General features: G+C 36.7%; 1 protein-coding gene across 2 annotated transcripts in view; it reads right to left on the bottom strand.

Annotated features, from left to right (window-relative positions):
* LOC121374097 (laminin subunit alpha-2-like) overlaps positions 1–22540 on the bottom strand; it is a 163110-nt gene extending 140570 nt beyond the window's left edge. For both annotated transcript variants that reach the window (XM_041501019.1, XM_041501020.1), the window contains exon 1: positions 22358–22540. In XM_041501019.1, coding sequence (XP_041356953.1) covers positions 22358–22424 — 67 coding nt within the window. In that variant the 5' untranslated portion in view covers positions 22425–22540. The remainder of the gene's footprint in view (positions 1–22357) is intronic.
* Between the last annotated feature and the right edge of the window lie 593 nt (positions 22541–23133).

The raw sequence follows: 23133 nt of genomic DNA, 5'->3' as shown, positions 1-23133 counted from the left end.
TTTGGTATGCCGTGGTATGTGCTATCCTGTCTGTGGGATGGTGCATATAAAAGATCCCTTGCTGCTAATTGAAAAGAGTAGCCCATGAAGTGGTAACAGCAGATTTCCTTTCTCAATATCTGTGTGGTCCTTAACCATTAACCACATGTCTGATGCCATATAACCATAAATAAAATGTGTTGAGTGCGTCGTTAAATAAAACATTTCCTTCCTTCATTTTGGTAAAGGACATTATGCATGATTTGCAAACAGTCCTAGTTTTGAGTGTATTGTCTGACCAATACTGTAAAATAACAATTTATGTCATAATGACAATCAGGTGCTCACAAAATAATTGTTTGCCAAAAAACATGGGGTTTGTAACTTTTCTTGGTGCTTGCAACAAAATCTACATTGTACATACTGAACAGTTCAGGTTTGACCATACAGTACATATATACAGAGAATACGTACCTTCAGTGATTCGCAGCATCAATCTGAACTTGAGATAAAGATTGAAATCAAATTGCACATTATCCCCATGAGCACACAAAGTGATGAGAAAACAGCCAGTGATAGACTTGAACACTTGTCTATCTACTGCCATCTTGAAAGCAACAGCGGAAATAGTTTTAACATCTCACATTCATTTGCTGTAGTGGAAATAATATAAAAAAGACCCAGTGTAATAATCAAATACCTGTAATGACTATTGTAGACCCAAGAATTTATCAACCACTCGATTGGTCTGCAGTCGGTTTGGGATCAATCCTCATCAGTGGGCCCATTGTACTATTTCTCGCTCCAGCCAGTGCACCACGACTGGTACATCAAAGGCCATGGCATGTGCTATCCTGTCTATACATAAAAAAGATCCCTTGCTGCTAATCGAAAAGAGCAGCCCATGAAGTGGCGACAGCAGGTTTCCTCCCTCAATATCTGTGTGGTCCTTTACCGTATGTCCGACGTCATATAACCATAAGTAAAATGTGTTGAGTGCATTGTTAAATAAACCATTTCCTTCCTTCCTTCTTATCAACCAATAATTTGATTTTGGCAATTCCCAATGACCGATTCAGAGGGGGGTCACAGAGGTATTATGACTCCTACTCATTTTAAATGCCCCTTTTTTTCAAATTCATTATCCACAATATACAGCACTAAATTGCCATGATAATGCATCTCTGAAAACATTTCAAAATATTTCAGGAAGTATGCCCCTTACCCCCTACATAGTTCACTCCCTTTGGGAGCTCAGTTTATTTGCCGTTGACAAATTCAAATTGCATTATTTAGAATTTTGTAACCCAACCCCACGACCCCCTTTATAAAATACTGGATACGCCCCCGATTTCTTATTTCTTAATAATAAGTATATAGTGTACATAAGTATCTGATGGGCAAAATGGAAAAACTCCAGACATAAATATACATTTAGTTTATTAGTGCAAAATTATTGACAAAAATATGTATATTTTTTGTATTAGATGCTGTGAGTTATCTATAGTCCATCCCATCATTCTATAAAAAAAAAAATTGTAAATAATTTCAGGTTGGTTTCACATAAGAAGAAAAGTAAAAGTGTTTTGAAAACCCCCACCAAAAGACTATTTTTGTGTGCAATTTACAAATCAATCGGCTCAGAAATAAATAACTTGTAGTAAATTCCATAGTATGAAAAAAAGGTGTTCCCAGTGGGACGAACTATAGTAACGTAGATATTCCATTATAAATTTTGAATGAAATAATAAACAATAAAGATATGAGCAGAAACAAGGTGAAAGTTTGTTTTGTTTAACAACCCACTAAAGCACATTGATTAATTAATCATCGGCTATTGGTTGTCAAACATTTGGTAATTCTGACTGGTAGTCATCAGAGAAAACCTGCTACATTTTCCCATTAGCAGCAAGGAATATTTATATTTACTTTTCCACAGACAGAAAAGCACATGCCATGTCCTTTGACCAGTTGTGGTATACTGATTGGAACACGAAAGAAAAAACATCAGTTGAATGGATCCACTGATCCTGCAACGCAAGCACCTCATGTGAGCATGAGCAGAAACACTACAATCTCTCAGTACATATACACTTTATAGTTTATAAAGACACTTTTCACCATACATTATGCGGTACATAAAAAAGGAAAAACAGATCTTGTGGCTCAACTTGTCTAGTAGATATATGGATTCTGTCTCATTGATGAAATGTCTAACTAGTTTTAATGCCTAACCCATGCAACATTAGTCAACCCATGGAGAAAAAAATATTTGCTGTAACTTGATCCTTCATGTTATTAATGGGCTGGTCAGTGGACTATTTGATGACAGCCTGGTCTGTTGGCAATTTGAAATGGGTTGGTCACTAGACAGTTTAAATACGGGTTGTTCAGTAAGCAATTTGAAATGGGTTGGTCACTAGACAGTTTAAATACGGGTTGGTCACTAGACAGTTTAAATACGGGTTGTTCAGTAAGCAATTTGAAATGGGTTGGTCACTAGACAGTTTAAATACGGGTTGTTCAGTAAGCAATTTGAAAAATGGTTGGTTGATAGGTAGGCAGTTTGGAGATGGGTTGGTATATACATGTACATACAGACAATTTAAAGATAGGGTTTGATTAAAATAAATTAGACTGATGGTTCTGTCAGTAATCAATTTGGCTTCGTTGATCAGATAGGCAATTTGAAGATAGTTGGTTACAAATTTAGGCTGCTCAAAAAGCAATCATGGTGCAGGTAGGTTTGTCAGCAACCAACTTTACGATGGGTTGCTCATACTGATATTTACATACAGTTCACAATACTTGTTTGTAGATTAAATGCATAGGAAAAGGAAAGGAAAGGAAATGTCTTTAATAATACATAAAAACAATGAAGTTCTGAAGTTGAGTCTAACATGGTAAATGTGACATCATCATAAGAAAAGAAATACATTTCACCACTAGATTTGTAATGATAAAGGTGGATCAAGATATAATACTTATTCAAGACTAGCTCTGTCACTTGCCACATTTTTCAAGTGTGAATTTTAAAAACAACTGGCAAATTTTAATTTAATTTTACGGGGAAAAAATGGGTACCATAATAATTGATATTTTAATGGGAAGAAAAAAAGAAATGTTTTATTTAATGACGCACTCCAACACATTTTATTTATGGTTATATGGCGTCAGACATATGGTTATGGGCCACACAGATATTGAGACAGGAAACCTGCTGTCGCCACTTCATGAGCTATTCTTTTTGATTAGCACCAAGGGATCTTTTATATGCACCATCCCACAGACAGGATAACACATACCATGGCCTTTGACATACCAGTCGTGGTGCACTGGCTGGAGCAAGAAATAGCCCAATGGGCCACCGACGGGGATTGATCCCAGACTGACCGCGCATCAAGGGAATGCTTTACCACTGGGCTACGTCCCACCCCAACTGATATTTTAATAGAAGCAAGTGCTTGAAAGTAAGTAGCAGTTTTGGAAATGAGTTCCAAAATGTCACTCTTAATTATGTAGACTTTTAGTTTTAACTTGTCAACACTATTGTGGAAGACGAAACAAATATTTATAGTTAAAGTTTGTTTTGTTTAATGACACCACTAGAGCACATTGATTTATTAATTATTGGGTATTGGATGTCAAACATTTGGTAAGTTTAACATAGTCTTAGAAAGGAAACACACTACATTTTGTTCATTAGTAGCAACAGATTTTTTATATACACCATCCCACAGACAGGGTAGCACATACCACAGCCTTTGATTATATACCAGTCGTGGTGCAGTGGCTGGAACAAGAAATAGCAAATGTGAATAAAGAAATAAGATAAGCATTACTGCTCTTAAAAATTGAGAATGCTTAATAAATCTGGAATACTATTAAAAGTAAGATGGAAATCAAAAACTGATAATAATCAGAGGGCAAGTAAATTTTTACTGGCATTTGGTGCCTGCTCCCTGCCAATTTCAAGCTGGTTTTCCTCGTGTCTTTTAACCATGTATTGAAAATACCATACGCTAGATACTAGATAGCTATGGCTATAATAATGTGCTATAGTGTCATTATAAAATCTGTAAGCTACCTTCCACAACCTGGACATTGAAAGGTCATTAAAATAACTGTTAATTTCAAGACTTGAGTTGGTTTCCTTCTGACTTTTGACCAAGTATTGAAAATACCATATGCTAGATACCAGACAGCTGTGGCTATAATAATGTGCTACAGTGTCATTATAAACATTGTGAGCTACTTCCCATATGTAGGACCTTGTCGGCAAACCAAATAATTTCAGGCTGGGTCAAAGTTCGAGGTGCACTGAACTTTTGATAGAGAAGTTAACACCACAAGTTCTGTGATTAGTTATATATGTTTATTGTAAAAATAAAATTAGTTTCATCTGCACTAAAAATGTATGCAATTTTTTTTTCATCTAGTACCAATGTGTCAAGTAGCCTTGTTCTTGGAACATGTATGGGGGGTACCTGTAAAAAAAAAAGTACTAAAATTTTTTGCGAAACTAGGGGTGTTGTAAAAACATCTGGTTACACCGAAAATGAGCCATGAAAGGAACCATTTTCTTCAGTTAATACTTTGGGGTTGGGGTTGTAGTACTTATATCTATGGGTCATAGTTTGGTTGATACATTGCATATAGTGTTTTTAAACACAAACGTTAACATGGTCACCTATGGGATTTTATTTGGTATAGTCATACCTGTAAGGTCATTAACCGAACATCCAGTGATCTGTGCTGTGTGTGGATTATTAGGCACAATTTCTTGAATAAACATACATGTAACTTCTTACACACATATGCTTATTACTGTTAGGATTTCAGTGTTTACATTCCCTCTGGCTAGATCAGTATTTTATTTAATTAGTGGCTTACAGCTTATTTAGATCTATGTTAACAATGTTAATGTGTTTATCGTTTAGTCCATAAGCTATAAGATTTAGGATAATGAAAATATTGATCACAAAATCTGCAGATTACAGGAGTACATATGAACCATTTAACCTGATTTTAACATTTATGAACACCTAATGTACATATCTTTGGGTGTTTTTTTTCTGAAGACTGCCAAGTGGTTTATTTGAACTTGAGTCTCTATATATTCCAACAGAAATATAAGAAGTTATTTTTGCTGATGTGAACTGAAAAAGTATAATACACACAGATGACATATATTTAAGCTTCACCATACATTATATACATGTACTTCATGATAAACAAAGTCAACAGTATTGTTGGGATTTTCTTTTTTTTGTGGAAACAAGTTGACCAAAATATACACAGCATGGAACTAGAATAAAAATAACATTTAAGTATTGAATTCAATATTTGTGTGGTGAAGTATACTACTACATGAATGTAGATTCTGTATCTTACCATTAAACATTCAATTTTGACAGTGCAAGAATAGAGGTTATGGATTCCTCTATAATCATTTCCCTTTATGGATATTATTTGGGGGCAAGATGTAGCCCAGTGGTAAAATGCTCGCTTGATGTGCGGTTGGTTTGGGATCGACCCCTGTCAGTGGGCCCATTGGGCTATTTCTCGTGCCAAGCCAGTGCACCACAACTGGTATATCAAAGGCTGTGGTATGTGCTCTCCTGTCTATGGGACAGTGCATATAAAAGACCCCTTGCTGGTAATCGAAAAAGAGTAGCCCATGAAGTGGGTATCCTCCCTTAATATCTATGTGGTCCTTAACCATATATTCAATGCCATATAACCATAAATAAATAAAATGTGTTGAGTGCGTCATTAAATAAAACATTCCCTTCCTTCCTTATGGATATTACAGTTTGTTTTGTGTAACACCACCACTAGAGCATATAAAAAAAGATCAATAAACAAATTTATTAATAAATATATCTTCTTAAATTAGGTTTTACTGACAGTGTCAACGAAAATTCCTGCCATTTGTTTTGTTGAAACAACACCACTAGAGTACATTGATTTATTCATCATCGGCTATTGGATGTCAAACATTTGGTAATTCTGACATATAGCCTTAGAGAGGAAACCCACTATATTTTTCCATTAGTAGCAACATATCTTTTATATGCACCAGCTCACAGACATGATACTGGCTAGAACGAGAAATAGCCCAATGGACCCACCAATGGGGATTGATCCTAGACCGACCATACATCATGCGAGAGCTATACCACAGGGCTATGTCTCACCCCCTGTATGAATATAGCCCAGCACTATATGCACCACGGGAATCTGTCTGAAATTATCTTTACCAGAGTAGATAAGAAAAGTACACACAGATGTACACCATTGGTGTAAGCCTGTTGGGTAACCATTGGTGACACTGCTGAATAAGGACTTTCTGAGGAATATGTCTGTATAAACACATCATGACATTAATAACTAACCCAGAATAAGAAGTGTCACGCAAATGTTACTACTATATAGGTAGATTCATGTAGTGCGTAATCTTAGTTGTCTTAAATGTACTATTATGGTATTATGCAGCTTAAATCTACATAAATCTATAGGTGTAGTTGCTTGTGTGTTGTTGTTTTATGAAACAAATATTTTCAGTGTCTTAAATGTACTAGTATTTTCAAAAGTCAACATGTGTAGGTGCTGTTGGCTGAAGTATTTTGAAAACAAGGCATTCTGAATTGTAGATTCATATAGGTATATTAAAAAATTTGAAGATATTTACATTTTATATTAACTGCATGTTTGTCAAATGGCTTAACTGGCAAATTTAATGAATAAGATTAATGATAATGTATGTTTAAAAGGATGAATGAATAAACAAACAAACAAACAAACAAACAAACAAACAAATGAATGAATGAATGAATGGCTGGATAGATGGATGGATGGATAGATGGATGGATGGACAGATGGATGGATGGACAGATGGATGGATGGACAGATGGATGGCTGAATAGATGAATGGCTGGATGGCTGGATGGCTGGCTGGCTGGCTGGCTGGCTAACAGATGAATGAATGAATGGATGGATGGATGGATGGATGGATGGATGGATGGATGGATGGATGGATGGATGGATGGATGGATGGATGGATGGATGAAAGAGTAAGCAAATGAATGGACAGAAGGAGCTCATACCAAATACATAACAAAATGCTGAATGAAAAAACAGAGTAAATATTTAAAGACCTGTACCACCAAAATTGGGCGATTTCTCGTTCCAGCCAGTGCACCACGGCTGGTATATCAAAGCCCATGGTTTGTACTATCCTGTCAATGGAATGATGCATATAAAAGATCCCTTGCTACTAATGGAAAAATGTTGCGGGTTTCTTCTCTAAGACTGTATGTCAAAATTACCAAACATTCGACCTCCAACAGCCGATGCTCTAGTGGTGTTGTTAAACAAAGCAAACTTTAACTTCTTCATACAGGCATTTGTAAGAACAAGTAATAAAATAGTTAATACCCCTACTTCTAAGTTCCCCTTCCAACATTTTAGCCAAACTACTTTTTATTCATGCTGTCCATACACCCCATACCGATATCATACTGAAATGACTGTATATATTGACTGCAGCTGATAAGCGATTTGACAAACACAATTCCCCTGTGTTTCTCCCCCGAATGTAAACACCAAAGGCAATCACAACACTTCATGTCAAACGAAAGTGGTAGATGAGCAGAAATTCTTAAGTGATCACTGGGTGATAATTTAAATCTCGAGATATAGTTAAACACTGTGCTTTTAAGTCTAGTCGCGTTTTATAGCTTCATGGCCTAGATCTGATGCGCAGATGTTTAATATATACATCAAATACATGTACATGAATGGTGCATGCCTATTCACACAAATTCATATACATAGAAAGAAAAAAAGAAAGAAATGTTTTATTTAACGACGCACTCAACACATTTTATTTACGGTTATATGGCATCAGACACATGGTTAAGGACCACACAGATTTTGAGAGGAAACCCACTGTCACCACTACATAGGCTACTCTTTGCAATTAGCAGCAAGGGATCTTTTATTTGTGCTTCCCACAGGCAGGATAGCACAAACCATGGCCTTTGTTGAACCAGTTATGGATCACTGGTCGGTGGTAGTGGTTTACACCTACCCATTGAGCCTTGCGGAGCACTCACTCAGGGTTTGGAATCGGTATCTGGATTAAAAATCCCATGCCTCGACTGGGATCCGAACCCAGTACCTACCAGCCTGTAGACCGATGGCCTAACCACTACGCCACCGAGGCCAGTCTAGAGTCTAGTACATAAATAGATGTCTATTTCCAAGAGAATTTCTGGAACATATTTCCATGTTTTGTGTATGATCATATTAAATAAAATTCATAGCTACATGTAGTCATTACTTTAGCGAGCTATAATATTATTCAAAACAGTAAAAACATCTTCTGAAAAGCACCTGTGTTAATATTTAAACAACCACATTTTTAGTCTCTTTTTTCTATATTACTTTGAAGTTTGTTTGAAAAACTGATGTTAACTCTGTGTTCTCTGGAATTTCTAATATTTAAGCATTTAGAATACATCACCATCTTTTAGTTTTTTCCTCCAGTGCACCTTCATTAAATTTCCTTTAGATCTAATAATCTAGGTTGTGTTCAAGTGCTTTGTATGTGACATAGACAATGTCAGGCATGACATTTTGACAGAATACGAGTGTTGAGTTATGTTAGAGATTACATGCAGATTTACAAATATGGCTTTTTAAAGCTGCTTAAATTCCTGTTTTTCTTCAATGCATTTGTTTAAGCATTGTGGATGTATATAGTTAGACATGTAAGACAAAAACAAACTTTGTAACTTTATCCCATAATGCTTTTAGAAAACACAATTTGTCTGACTTTTGTTTAAAATGTCAACAAGGATCTGAGTTACAAAACAATTAACATGAGCTTATTAAAAATTGTAGATCTGCCTTTATTTGGCACTGAGAACAAGTCCTAATTAAGGAATAATGATTGCAATTTTAAATACCAAATGCTCATTAACTATTCAATATTTGAATGGCATTGTTCTGTTGATACAAGTAACTGTATGAATTGGGGGGAAAAACCAGTGCATCCGACTTATAAGAAAATGTGTATTCCAGTAACATTATTCTTGTTCATAATTGCACAAACCAACACAATCTAAATGCTTGATTTGTATTTGAATCAGAATCTTGGACAATAAACCATGACTGTGTTTTCAAGCCAGAATAAACTACATACATGTATATTTTCACTTTTTTTATATACAACATGTAACTTTTATTTCATGGCTATTGAATCTGAACTGCAGGTGGGAAATTATGCACTCCCCAACCACACATGCATTTCACAATAATGCTGTATGTACCTGCATAATGGTGTGATTTAAAGAAAAAGTGAATTGATCAGAACAAAACACTGAAATCTTAGAATTTCCAAATTGTTGGGTGTACATGTGTCATCATCTGTGGTGTACACCCAAAGCACTGAACAGACCTACTTGAGCTGTGTGACATGATGCAATCGGTGGTGATTGAGATACCTGGTTGCATTCAAAGTTTCACATTGCAGACCATGAAACATATACTATATAGGCTACATATAGCTTCACTATATGCATGTCACATGTACTCATGCATTCATGTACATTAGGGATCTGGACATAGCACAGTGGTAAAGTGCTCTGCTGATGCATGGTCAGTCTAGGATCGATCCCTGTCAATGGGTCTTTTGGGCTATTTCTCATTTCTACCAGGGTAAAACAACTGGTATATCAAAGGCCGTAGTATGTGAAAATCATGTCCATGGAATGGTGCATATAATGGCTTCCTTGCTAGTAGTAATGTAAAAATATACTGGGTTTCCTTCTCTGAGACGTCAAAATTACTAATTGCTTGACATCCAATAGCCGATGATTAATAAATCAATGTGCTCTAGTGGGGTCGTTAAATAAAACAAACTTCATGTACATTAATCCATGCACATCAGGAAGTGGTATGTCTTTGTCTCTGTGATGGCTGTACGAACCACCAGTTATATAAGAATGTCATGTTTGAATCAGTGGTTCAAGATTGTATGTGCAATTATGTGTGAAGAGAAAAGAAATGCTAGTTAATTAAGCAATCAAAGTTTTTAACACAAAAGATATTAAATGATTAACAGATATGCATACAATGTTTATTATTGAAATATCCTGAGACAATAAAAATTATTTTTAGATTTTATAACTGCCATAACTTTTATATTGCCCAGTACATCTTGTTCACGAGTATCATACACATACTGGCATATATGCATAGATCATAAAAACACCTATGGTTTGGATTCATTCTGGCAGAGAAGAGAAAAGTTCCATACATTCTGTTATACAGTGATGAAGCTGTATCAAATTAGGCTGGATGTCCTCAGTGAGAAATCTGAGGGTATTCCTTCCACCATGCTCCCAGTTGATGACATCAATCTGCAATCCACTCCACCTTGAGGTGAGCCGGAGTGATGTGCGGTTACACCTGACTGCACACCTGTACTTATTGGATTGTGTATACACTTGGCTGCACTAACGTGAACGTCCTGTGTGGACTAGTACAGCACACTGTGGTTTACTTCAGTGAACGTCCTGTGTGGACAGTCCGATTTACCTTACTGAGCAAATATCAAAATACCAAAATTTCAGTATTGAAAAATGTTTTATGCCATTTAGTAAAGCACTAACAATATCTGATGAACACAAAATAGCTGAAAAGAAGAGAGATGAGGGCCTTGTGTATAGAATTTATTTTTATTTAGATGAAATTAGCGGGTGAGACTTAACTCAGGCATGCATTTAAAGACAAGTATACCACAAATACCGCTCGATATCGGTATCAGAATTTTATCAATACCGAATACCATACTGATACTAAGGTAAATCAGATCCAAAATACTGATACTGATACCACCCAATACCACCCAGCTCTACAGTAGTCCCATACAGATCACAAGAGAACTTGTGGTTTACTTTAGTTCAAAGAAGTCCCAAATCACTGAGTGGAGAGAATTTTTACAAAACAGTTTTTAATAGAAGTAGCTTAAAATGTTAAAGCAAAAAATGAGAAATTAAAATTGACCTACCATTATATACCGTATATCTTCGCCTGTAAGTCGATCTCGGCTATAAGTCGAGTCCCTAATTTCAAGCCCTGAAAACGTATTTTTTTATTGATTATGAAAAACTACTTATAAATATTGAAATATTTCTTATTTTCAGCACATACAATAATATTTGAACAAAAAGAAAATTATTTAATCACGTTTTTGTACATCGCAATATGATCAGACTATTCCAATCAAACTATCATTATTACATAGCATCAAAACGAAATATTCCCTTAGTAGAAAGTGAAAGCTGTTTGACTGTTACTGTATAGTACTGTACAGATGGTTTTGTGCACAGACAACAACTTTATTTATAAACACTGACAACAGATCACTACGATAAAACTGAAAGTATCACGTTTTGCCGCCATATTAATACATGTAAGGAGGATAACTCTGGAAAGTACACGGTTTTTGTACCAAATGATGTGTGTCCCTATTGCTCTAGATAAGTGAACTGCAGAGATCAGTCTATTTTAAGGGAAAGCTTAGTAATATTCATGAAGTTAATCACCGCCAAAACATTGTTTGAACAACCATTAATGCCAGTAACCAGATTTCAAAATAAACTCAGGCAACAGGTAGTTGGTATTGTTTACATTTTTACTATTAGTTATGACTGTTAATTTAACTAAGTGGACTGTTGTCTTGGCATGTGAGTGAGATCGTACGCCTTTTCGCATAACCAAAACCGTTCTAATGCCAAAAAAAATAGGTTATAAAAAATAAATGTGTCAAATTAACATATTTGAGTATAAATACATGGCATACTTCAACAATAAAACTTGTAAAATAATCCCCAAAACAGTAATATTTTTTGGTGAACTTTTTTTACCCTCTTATAAGTCGACCCCCCAAGTTATAAAATAATTTTTGGGTGAAAAAAAATCGACTTATAGGCGAAGATATACGGTACATGGATTTAATCAAATGAGACAATGAAAGACAAAATATTGCTTTCTTTACAAATGATGTCTTCATTTTATTTAATTGATCTGCTAGCTTTTTAAACCATTCCAACCATTACATTATGACTGGTATAAGTATATCGAAGACGATGGTATGTGTTGTCCTGTCTATGGAAAAGTGTGTATCAAAGCTTCCATGTTGCTATTCAGTAGTAGTCTCTGTACATACATGTAGATTTCTTCTTTTACTATCCAGATCACTCATTGCAATAATCATGTATTACACATCAAATAGCAGGGTACAGCATTTCAAAATCTTAACAACTGAAAGTTGGTTCACATGATTTTTATCTATAGTCCGTCCCATTCTCCTACAAATGTTTTTTGTAAACACTTTCAGAAATAAATAATTTGTAGTAAATTCCTTAGTATGAAAAAAGACATTCCCTGTGGGAATGACTATAGGCAAACAATTTGTGTAACCTAATCAATTATCTAAAACTTGAATGAAATTACTTATCTTGTGAATGTCAGTTTGTGTGAAATATTGTGCCCTGAAATAGCTGTCAAAATATGCTGAGGTGTCATTAAACATTTGGTACACCAACTTTTTTTTTAAAGTTCTTCCCCTCAATCTAGATATCACATCTTTGTAAGTGCAGTTATTTCACCTTTTTGTTATAAATCACATACCTTCAATAACTTGAACTTACTTTTTAGATAGATACATCTAACAACACGTCACAGATTGTTTTTCCCATTTTGACACAGAGCAATTGCTCTCCTACATAATTTCACAAGAACAATTTATTGCTCACCATCGATTTTCAAACCATAAGCACTGGGATTCACCAAGATAGCTTCAATCTCAGATGACTATTCTACTTGCAGTATGTTGTGGGAGTATAAAACAGACCTTTGGCTGCCAGCTAAATAAAGCATACATGTAGCATATGTCATGGTCATAAATTTCTTCTCGTACACTACATACATGTATAGACATGACACTATTACTATATCACTGACATTTTAATACAGCACTTGATTAGTCAAAGTCCTGTAATGTTCATTCATGAGTTTACGCTCTATAAATGTGTTTAAATTTTGATAGATTGAACATGCTCTCATATGTACACTTCTGATATTATTTTTTTATTTAAATGCTTAAAGTTGAAAACACAAAATACTGTACATGTTTTTGTAATAATAAATATTTTTATATTGTAACTATATATAATAATGTGCACATAACGAGACATAATTCCATAATGTTTTTCTTTCTATGTGGATTACAATATACACTTTTCTTCAGTAGGTGATGAATAAGATTTGCAAAGCAGAAAACCCATTAAGTACAAATGCTGAGTGTTCCCCTTTATCAAGTCACTGTACGTGTACGGGTTATGGTTCACTGTTCATGTATGTATGCACTGAAAATCCAAGTGCATAGAACTGTAATAGATCTTCTTTTTATGTTAAAGGTCCTGACCTCTATTTACCAGTCTGTGTGGGAACAAATGCCTAAAAAGACCCCAGGGTTAAGTTTCATGGCCCCTATTTTCCAATCATCAATGAAGAATGAAATGAAACAAATATGAAAAAAAATTCAGAAACCAGAGAGGACATGTGGAAGAGTGGATGAGACCTCACCTGCTGCGTATTGGACCCAGACAGGGAGTGACCAAGTTCACAGACTCAGTCATTCAAACATAATTCAAATTGGCCTTTGTTCAGACATCTTTTTAAACTTGAACAAATCTGTTTTTAAAAATAGCAAGTATTATCTGAAGTGTCAAGAATAACAAGATGGTTTAATGTTAAAAAGGTTTTATTTTAATTTTCTAAATATCATTTTGTGCATTTTATTGTTTGGCATTGAATTATTTTTATACTTGGAATATTGATGATTCAATCTATGAAACACAGAATTAATAAAACAAAAAATCATTTCCAGACAAAGTATGCCAATGTACAAAATTAACAATTTAAGATGGCTGTTAAGTTCTTGGTACATGTAGTAGGCACCAATGCCAGAAAACAGTAGATTTTTATAGTTACAAATATTACATATCTTGAAAATAAATAAAATATTAATTGCAATTTTTAAAAATCCAAATGAAGCTATTTAAACTTCTTTTAGATGTATAGACAATTCTTGAACAAATAATTGTGCCTACAGTTACATTTTCCATAAATGTGCATTAACAAAAATGTATATCTTTAAAACAATTCTAGTGTGAACAAAATGATAGCATAAACCTCTCTAACCCACACATATAAAGATAGATGTAAATTCAGGACAAAGTATATCATGATTTCTATTAAAAATAATTGTGACTATACATGTATCATATATTTGGTAAATAAATATCTTTACAATATATAGGAAGTTAATGCCAAAGCAGCAACCTTTGATCTGCTTTGAACACCGGTGTCTTGTACAACATACTTTCATCTTTACAGATCATAAATGAATGTCACCAGTTGTTTGAGAAGGGAGGAGAGGATTACTCATGGTAAAGACCACTTGCCTTAAAAATTATTACAGAGAGTATCTATGGGGATTGACTGTCCTGTTTTCAGTACACTGTTCAGAGCCTAGCTGTCTAACACTTACTGCTAGTAGTGCTACACTTTCATGTTTTCCCCAAGCACCTGTACAAATGATCTCCTGAATATATTATTTCCATTCTGGTCTCGAAATTCATTGTAAGGGAACCTGTTTAAGCTTGTATAAGGAGTAAGGTTCAGGAATCGTGCAATACACTATAAAAGTAATAGTACACATACTGGCAGAAGCAGAGATCATTTAGATCAGCTGTTTGGATACAGACTTCTTCCCTAGTCAACAGACATCAAGTGGGCAAATAGCTGCTTATACAAACAGTGGAATTCAACAACAATTACTGTAGCTGGTTATATATACACAGTGAAATTCACAACAATTAGTTCACAAATATTATGTCATTTCATTTTAGTTCTGGGATTTAACCTATATATGGTGTGGACTAACAAAGTTTCAAAAAAGATCAAGAAAGTAGTTTCAATTGGCTTTAAAGCCTGTTCTGAAGAGGAAAACTATTGGCACCATTATAAACTTGTTTTCTTTCATATACAAATCCTAAGGGCTTGTGCATGCATACAACAATAAGCAAACTTTAGTCGGGATTTTTATATATTTGTTTACCTGCACAAATTTTAAAAAGACCATAAAAACAACAAGTGGATTATGCTTTAATACAATGTTAGTTTGCTTCATATAGATCTGTAGGCATTTTATAATTATTTAAAACTAAAAGGAAAGAAAAAATGTTTTATTTAAAGACGCACTCAAAACATTTTATTTATGGTTATATGGCGTCAGACATATGGTTAAGGACCACACAGATTTTGGAGGAAACCCGCTGTCGCCACTACATGGGCTACTCTTTCCGATTAGCAGCAAGGGATCTTTTATTTGCGCTTCCCACAGGCAGGATAGCACAAACCATGGCCTTTGTTGAACCAGTTATGGATCACTGGTCGGTGCAAGTGGTTTACACCTACCCATTGAGCCTTGCGGAGCACCCATTCAGGGTTTGGAGTCGGTATCTGGATTAAAAATCCCATGCCTCGACTGGGATCCGAACCCAGTACCTACCAGCCTGTAGACCGATGGCCTAACCACGATGCCACCGAGGCCGACTGATTTAAAAGGATATGCTCACATATAGGAAGAAAGAATATGGGCAGATATAATAAATATTAATTAAAAAATAAACAATAGTTAATTGCAATAATTTTCCTGACCTAGTCCAATTCCAGTTAGAAACATTTTGAGGTTCATGCACAAGCATGTATGCAGATTTTTCTAGAGGGGGTGGGGGTGGGGTGGGGTCCATGTATCCAGTGTTCGAGATTTAAAATTTTGGGCAATATCCCATTTGGATACTAACATTTCAAAATCTGGTATCCCACCTGAGAATTTAGTATCCCACTTAAATTATAGTCATAAATAACATCGTAACAAACTTGGACGACACTCTTACTTAACTTCACCAGTAAATGACGACTTTCATTGTTTCAGCGAAAAATAAAAATGCAGGATTAAAAAATCAACAACATTATATGGTATCTTGGTGGGATACTGGGTTATTGAAGTTTGGTATCCAAAATTAAATTCTGGTATCCCCGGGATATCAGGATACCGTTAATCTCGAACACTGGTATCATAGTGGGGTTTTATTAAACATATTCATGGTACATGCAAACATATAGCACCAATCCAGAGTATATGCCCCATGTGCCCTGTTAAATACCTATAACTTGTATAAGGTAAAACAAAATTAAAATTAATCAAATTAATGTTCAAACACGTTCAGACTTGCACCAGAAATTGTGTCCCAAATGAGAAAACAAGTATTTTTATCATCAAAGTATACATGAACATGCAATTAAGTTACATCTTAAATATGAGCATCCGGACTCATTTCTGAAATCTGGAACCTGCTATATATCCTGCTAATATCATTAATGTTAGCATGTCTGGTAAGCAGACACTATCTAGATATGAAACATTAAATATTTTGACATGTCTGAGCTATCACGGGATAAACGTCTTCCCCAGACTTATGATGTCTGACTCCAGTCACGCAGTGCCTCACCAAAGGAACAGCAGGAGGGTCTGATATGAGGATAGACACCAATAAAACCCCTCTTTTGGCATGGCCAGTCCCTAAATTGGACACGGCTTATTTGGAAATCCTCCAATTACAGATTTACACTTTCATAGTATCACTTTTCCAGCCTATTATTGTTCATGTGGCTGACAATAGTAGTGAGCTGAAAGAGTTGTCCTCCTATTTGTGGGCAGGGATTACAGTGATAAACAGATTATAGTAATGGTCATTTGGATACCTCAGCTAGATTATCCTTTGACCACCACTGTCTCCGCAGGTGGCTAAAGACAGGATTTGAGTTTGTATATGGACATTCATTAAACATGCTCAGACAATTTCTATAGACTTGGTTTTCACAGTGAGCTGTGACTGGCAAAGGTGAAAGTTCAGGGTCCAAGGATATGAATGGATTTCTTTCAGAATGCAAGCTGGATGAATATCAAGCAACAATATTGGATACATCATTTACATACATGTGCATTAACCTTTTAATATTTCATTTCAGTATAAATACAATATGGTTTGAGACAAGCTGATTTAGGGAAAAAAAAGCATTTCTATTTTCACCCCATCAGTGGGCCCATTGGGCCATTTTTCGCTCAAGCCAGTACACTACAACTGGTACATCAAAGGCTGTGGTATGTGCTATCCTGTCTGTGGGATGGTGCATATAAAATATCCCTTGCTGCTAATAAAAAAGAGTAGCCCATGAAGTGGCGATAGCGGGTTTCCTCCCTCAATATCTGTGTGGTCCTTTACCATATGTCCAAATATTGTTAAATAAACCATTTCCTTTCTTTCTATTTTTCTATTTTCTAGTTACAAGTACAGTGTGTCTATTTTTTTTTTGACAGACTGAAGTGTTGCTTGTAACTACCTATAATGTGGTATATATATATATATATATATATATATATATACACACATACATACATATACATATACACATATATGAATGTGTGATCGCTATCAATGACCCAGGCTAGCTCTGGGTAAGCAAAACATTCTACCAAGTAATATATTCAATTTAAGAAATTGTAGAAACCCAGTTATTTTCTAACAAAATATCAATTATTACTTGCAATTACATTGTATTCAAGACTGAAACTTAACAACACCACCAGCGGCAACTGCCATAGTTGAGATATAAATGTCCTAAGGTATCGACAGAACTTTTGTGCTGCTGGATAATAATTACTGCTGTCAGTACAGCTCCTCAATGACAGCACAATGTATACACCTGGTGTACATTACTGCCAGTATTTAACATTTGAAATATGTCTACATAAAGCAAAATAACCTTTTAGTCATGTTTATTTGCTGTTAAAGTCACTTTAAAAAAAAACCTGCCATAGGCAGGCTCAAAATTGCCATCAGTGGATGACAAATTCTTACGTCCAAGCCCTGCTATTTCACACAATTAAAATAATATTTGACAGTTGAATTAAAACATGCAATTAGCAAATTTGGTGAGTGGCTGAGCTAGTCCTGATGGCTATCGTCAGCTGCCTCCATACAACATACATGTCTGCCACCATGTTTTTAATTATTGGTGATACCAAAGAGTGCAATATCGACACAATTATTAAAGTTTGTTTTGTTTAGCAAGGGTTTTGTTATATGCATTTTCCCATAGACAGGACAGTACATACCACAACCTTTGGAATATCAGTTATGGGGTACTGGTGGGGACAGGAAAAAATGTATTCAGATAATGAGTTCAATGACTTGGTTCGCTCCTACAATGCAAGCACTCTACTGTCTGAGCTAGATCTCGCTGAAGACTACGGATTAGAATTGCCAAATCTTTGATATCCAACAGTCGATGGTTAATGTGCTCTAGTTGTGTTCTTAAACAAAACAAACTTTTAACACAAAAGAGTGGAATATTAACATACTGATTACTGTCAAAATTGATAATAATACATTTAAAAAAATCACTACACAATCAGGGGTGCAGAAATTGAAAATATTTCACTAGACCCCATGACCAAACCCAACTAAAATATACTAGCCCACCAGTCTAGAGAACAATGTATTATTAACAATATTATAATATATAGTGTCTTCACTTCAAATGATATATACTAGGCGGCAATAAAAACGCAATCTCGGAAATGATCATGGTTTATTTTATTATGCGAGATCCCACAAAAATGAAACTGATACCACCAGTGAGACCAACCACTGGCCCATCTGACTGGCACTGTCAGCCGCCAACAGTGAATTGCGCATAACGTATCTGGCGATGTCAACGTCATGGGGGTCAGTATTTCGTGTGACCTCCATGTGCTGCGATGCACGCCTGCAGCCTCCTAGGCATGGACATGCACAGGCGCCTCACCACACGTCGTGGGATGGCTGCCCAGTGATGCTGCAATGCCTGCTGCAGCTCAGCGAAGTTCTGTGGTGGATTCGGTTGGTTTTGAACATGACGTCCCAGCTCGTCCCACATGTGCTCTATTGGGTTCATGTCCGGGGAAACTGCTGGAAAAGCGTTGTCTTGCTGGAAGACGAGCCTGTTTCCGCCATGCCGTCTCATCAATGGGAGGAGGACCAGCTGCAGGATGTTGTCGACGTAGTGTTGCGCATTAAGGTTTCCCTGTACCACCACGAGTTCAGACCGGAAGTCAGCATTGATGGCGCCCCAAACCATGACTCCGCCGCCCCCGTAGCGGTCCCTCTCCAGAACACAGGCCTGCGCGACACGTTCTCCACGACGGCGGTAAATGCAATGACGTCTGTCCGTGACACTCACGTTAAATCTTGATTCATCCGAGAAGATGACATCTCGCCATCTCCTGGGTCGCAAATGCCCACCATTCCTGGCCCATAAGAGTCTTGTTTGACGATGTCTGTGCAGGAGGATAAGGCCACGGTAGGGTCGGTGGCAATGCAGTCGTGCTGCGGCAAGACGTCTCCGGACAGTTCGGGCGCTGATGAGTCGTCCCCTGGTTCCCACTTCAGTCCTGGCAGTGCTTGCGGCTGTCAAAAACCGATTGCGCAGGTGCCGCAACCGTATGTTCCGGTCCTGTCTATTGGTCGTTACGCGTGGTGTGCCCGAACGACGGCGGTCATTGACGGTCCCTGTCGTCTGATATCGGTTGAGGAGCCGATTAATGGTTGACGGGTGCACGTGGAACCGTTGTGCTACCCGCAATTGCGAGTTTCCGGCATTCAACAAGCCAATGGCTTGATTCCGATCGGCGTTGTTCAACCGAGGCATCGTGTAGGAGTGAGATACTCATTGCCACCCGCGTGTTCTGAGTGTGCCCGGGTATCAGGAAATGCACGTGCAAAGTGTTATTTCGCCAAGTGGTTGCGTGTGCGCGATTTACCGGATAATGCGTTTTTAGCGTTGTTCCCCTTATGTTGGGAACAGGCCGGAAGTCGACCTTTACATGCTGCTGAAATAATGTGTACCACTGTACCATGTACATTGACGAATAGCGTCAACGAAGTCCAACCGGAACGTATATTATTTTGACAAAAGGAAATTGCGTTATTAATGGCGGCTAGTATATATAAATGTATTGACAAAACATTATTAATAACACTTGGTAAGTGATCAACATCACGGGTCAAATGAATACAAAAAGACAGATAGACAGATCGACTGGTAGTTGCATTTTATAACTCATCCGTCAGAATTTGTATTCGCATTTGGTGAGTGGGTGAGTACTTTCTGCACCCCTGCATAATTTTAAAACATCAAACTAGAACAAAATTTATATTCCCTGAAATGATGTGCTGGGGTTCCATTAAACAAATTCCTTTCCACACATATAAATGCTAAGGAACCCGGACCAAACAAATGCTATAGCGAAACCACAAGACTATACAGGTACTTGAGATCAAGAGTAGATTAGCACCACAAGACAGTGGAATACTGCCTTAGTGCTTGAGTCTAAACAGCTGTAAACCTTTCACAGAAACCACTGCTGTAATTCACAGCTCTTGCATACCACAGACCCATTTTAAATAACCTCTCTCAACGGCTGTCAGGATTAACTACATGGGCATATTTTAAATACACGTAGGCTTGGTGGCCTCGTGGTTAAGCCATCGGATGTAAGGCTGGTAGTACAGGGTTCACAGCCCAGTACCGGCTCCCAACCAAAGCAGGTGGGAGTTAGATCAGAAGGAAATTGCTCTGAAGGAAAAACAGTATTTGCCATGAAAAATGTTCAATATCCTAGAAAAAGAACAAGTCTATTCTATTTCTTTTAACATACAATATATAAAATCCACTAACACCAGAGGCAAAATTCACAAAACATCATAACTTCACAATTATACCCGTGTTTTGTAGTTTCATGCAAAAATTATGTACATTTTATGGAATATTGATTACAATTCAATCAACTATAAAAATTATAAAGATTAGTATTGAAATATGGACTTAGTAGCATACTTTTGCACATAAATATAAATTTACCTATGAAAAAAACCCAAATTATTATTATAAAGAATAAAAATAATACAGTTTGAAATTACACTTTGTCCTTAAAATGACCCATCTTTCATAATTTTCTGCAGATACCAAATACTTGTAAACACATTGCCTCTGAGTGCTAATGGTATAAATGAAAAATTATGTTTTGTGAATTTGGCTCCAGAGTTTTAAGCATACTTCTATCCTGGGTACAACTGTTAACGTATATAAAATGTACCACACACACGAGAATCTGATTGCTCAGAAAGTAAAATTATTAGTTATGTGGGTATGGATAAAATATAATAAAATTGCGTGCAGCCATCTGCTCGAGTACGCATGCTGTGGACACACCCTCTGACTTCACCACTTAGTGGGTGTGGGTAATTTTTGGCATGCTTCCACCAGATAACTGTGCAAGTACACCTGTCGTGGGCACAACCTCTGACTTCGCCAGAGTTCTGTCCATGACAGGTCCTCCGGTAGGACTTTCATTTGGCACTGTCATGTATAAAGAGCATTATAAATACTTATGATAACTAGTTAGGGTTAGTGACAGTGCCAAAGGAAAGTTCTTCTGATACACCACTTATGTGACTATGTCTATGACCGTTTTCACAGGTAGAAAACTAACACCATTATTTTACGTGTTGGGTGGTTCTAATTAAGTCTATAATTGGGTTCTTTTGTAAAACCTAATAGTTCTTTTCATTCACATCAGCGTCACCCACTTGAAATATTTGCACAGATCGAAGGGATTATCCCCTTGTGCGATAATCCCTTTGATCTAGTCGCGTCATTCAGCGAGGCCTGTCTGTTGGTTTGCTGCTAACCCCGACTGCGTATAGTCTTTTGTGGCAACCTCTTGCAAACAAACTCAAATAACCTGATTTTTTTTAACCACAGCTTTGCATATAATCAAATAAAAAAGACAGGTGTTTTCCCCACTCAGTCTAACTTGGCCTGGGCTAGTTCTGCATAGCTGCACAATTTGTCATCAAAGTTGTTTACTTTGCAACGTAACCAAAAATACTATAACAGTAAATAAATTAAAACAGGCTCCAAAAACAGTTCCCATACTATCTTATTGTTTTGTTTAATAACATTATTGTGACTAATCGCTGTCACGTTGCTATCAAACGTTTTTCATACCTGTACATAACACCTGCGCAAACGTGCCGCCTGTAACGGCCCGAAAAGCAGCCGATCGCAAGCCAAAGAAAACTTGACAGGTTTTTTTTTTCCTTTCAAAGTAATCATAAGCTAGTCTCACCTTGACCGTCCTGTGCATGTGTAAAATACAGCACCAACATAAGTCCAACGAATACTCCACCTCCCATCTCTCGTAGTATCCTTAACACCGATCACTCGGCCATCGAGTGTCCAGGCCTTATCTGACGGACAACCACCATAAACATACTGGGACGCGAGCATTGAAATTTCCCGGCTAAGCATGCGTTTGTTGTTTACACCACGCCTACAGAGGGCGCGCGACTTGATGTATGGCAGCCCGCTCTTGCCAAAAATAATTGAGACTTCATATGAAAAGTATCTAAGGAAGGCAGGGAAATGTTTTATATAACGACGCACTCAACACATTCTATTTACTGTTATATGACGTCATATATATGGTTAAGGACCACATATATTGAGAGAGGAAACCCGCTGTCGCCATTTTATAGGCTAGTCTTTTCGATTAGCAGCAACGGATCTTTTATATGCACCATCCCACAGGCAGGATAGTACATACCACGACTTTAGTTACACCAATTGTGGAGCACTGGCTAGAACAAGAAGTAGCCCAATGGGTCCACCGACGGGGATCGATCCTAGACCGACCGCGCATCAAGCGAACGCTTTACCACTGGGCTACGTCCCGCCCCGAAAAGTATATAGAGCTTGCATTATTGTGTAGCAGTCGATATATTATTGTGTAGCAGTCGATATATTATTGTGTAGCAGTCGATATATTATTGTGTAGCAGTCGATATATTATTATGTAGCAGTCGATATATTATTATGTGGACTGCTGTAATAACTATCTTTAAA

This window comes from Gigantopelta aegis, chromosome 6 (assembly GCF_016097555.1).
Source record: "Gigantopelta aegis isolate Gae_Host chromosome 6, Gae_host_genome, whole genome shotgun sequence".
NCBI lineage: Eukaryota > Metazoa > Mollusca > Gastropoda > Neomphalida > Peltospiridae > Gigantopelta > Gigantopelta aegis.
The sequence above is the reverse complement of the archived record's forward strand: the minus strand, read 5'-3'. Positions and strand labels throughout refer to the sequence as shown.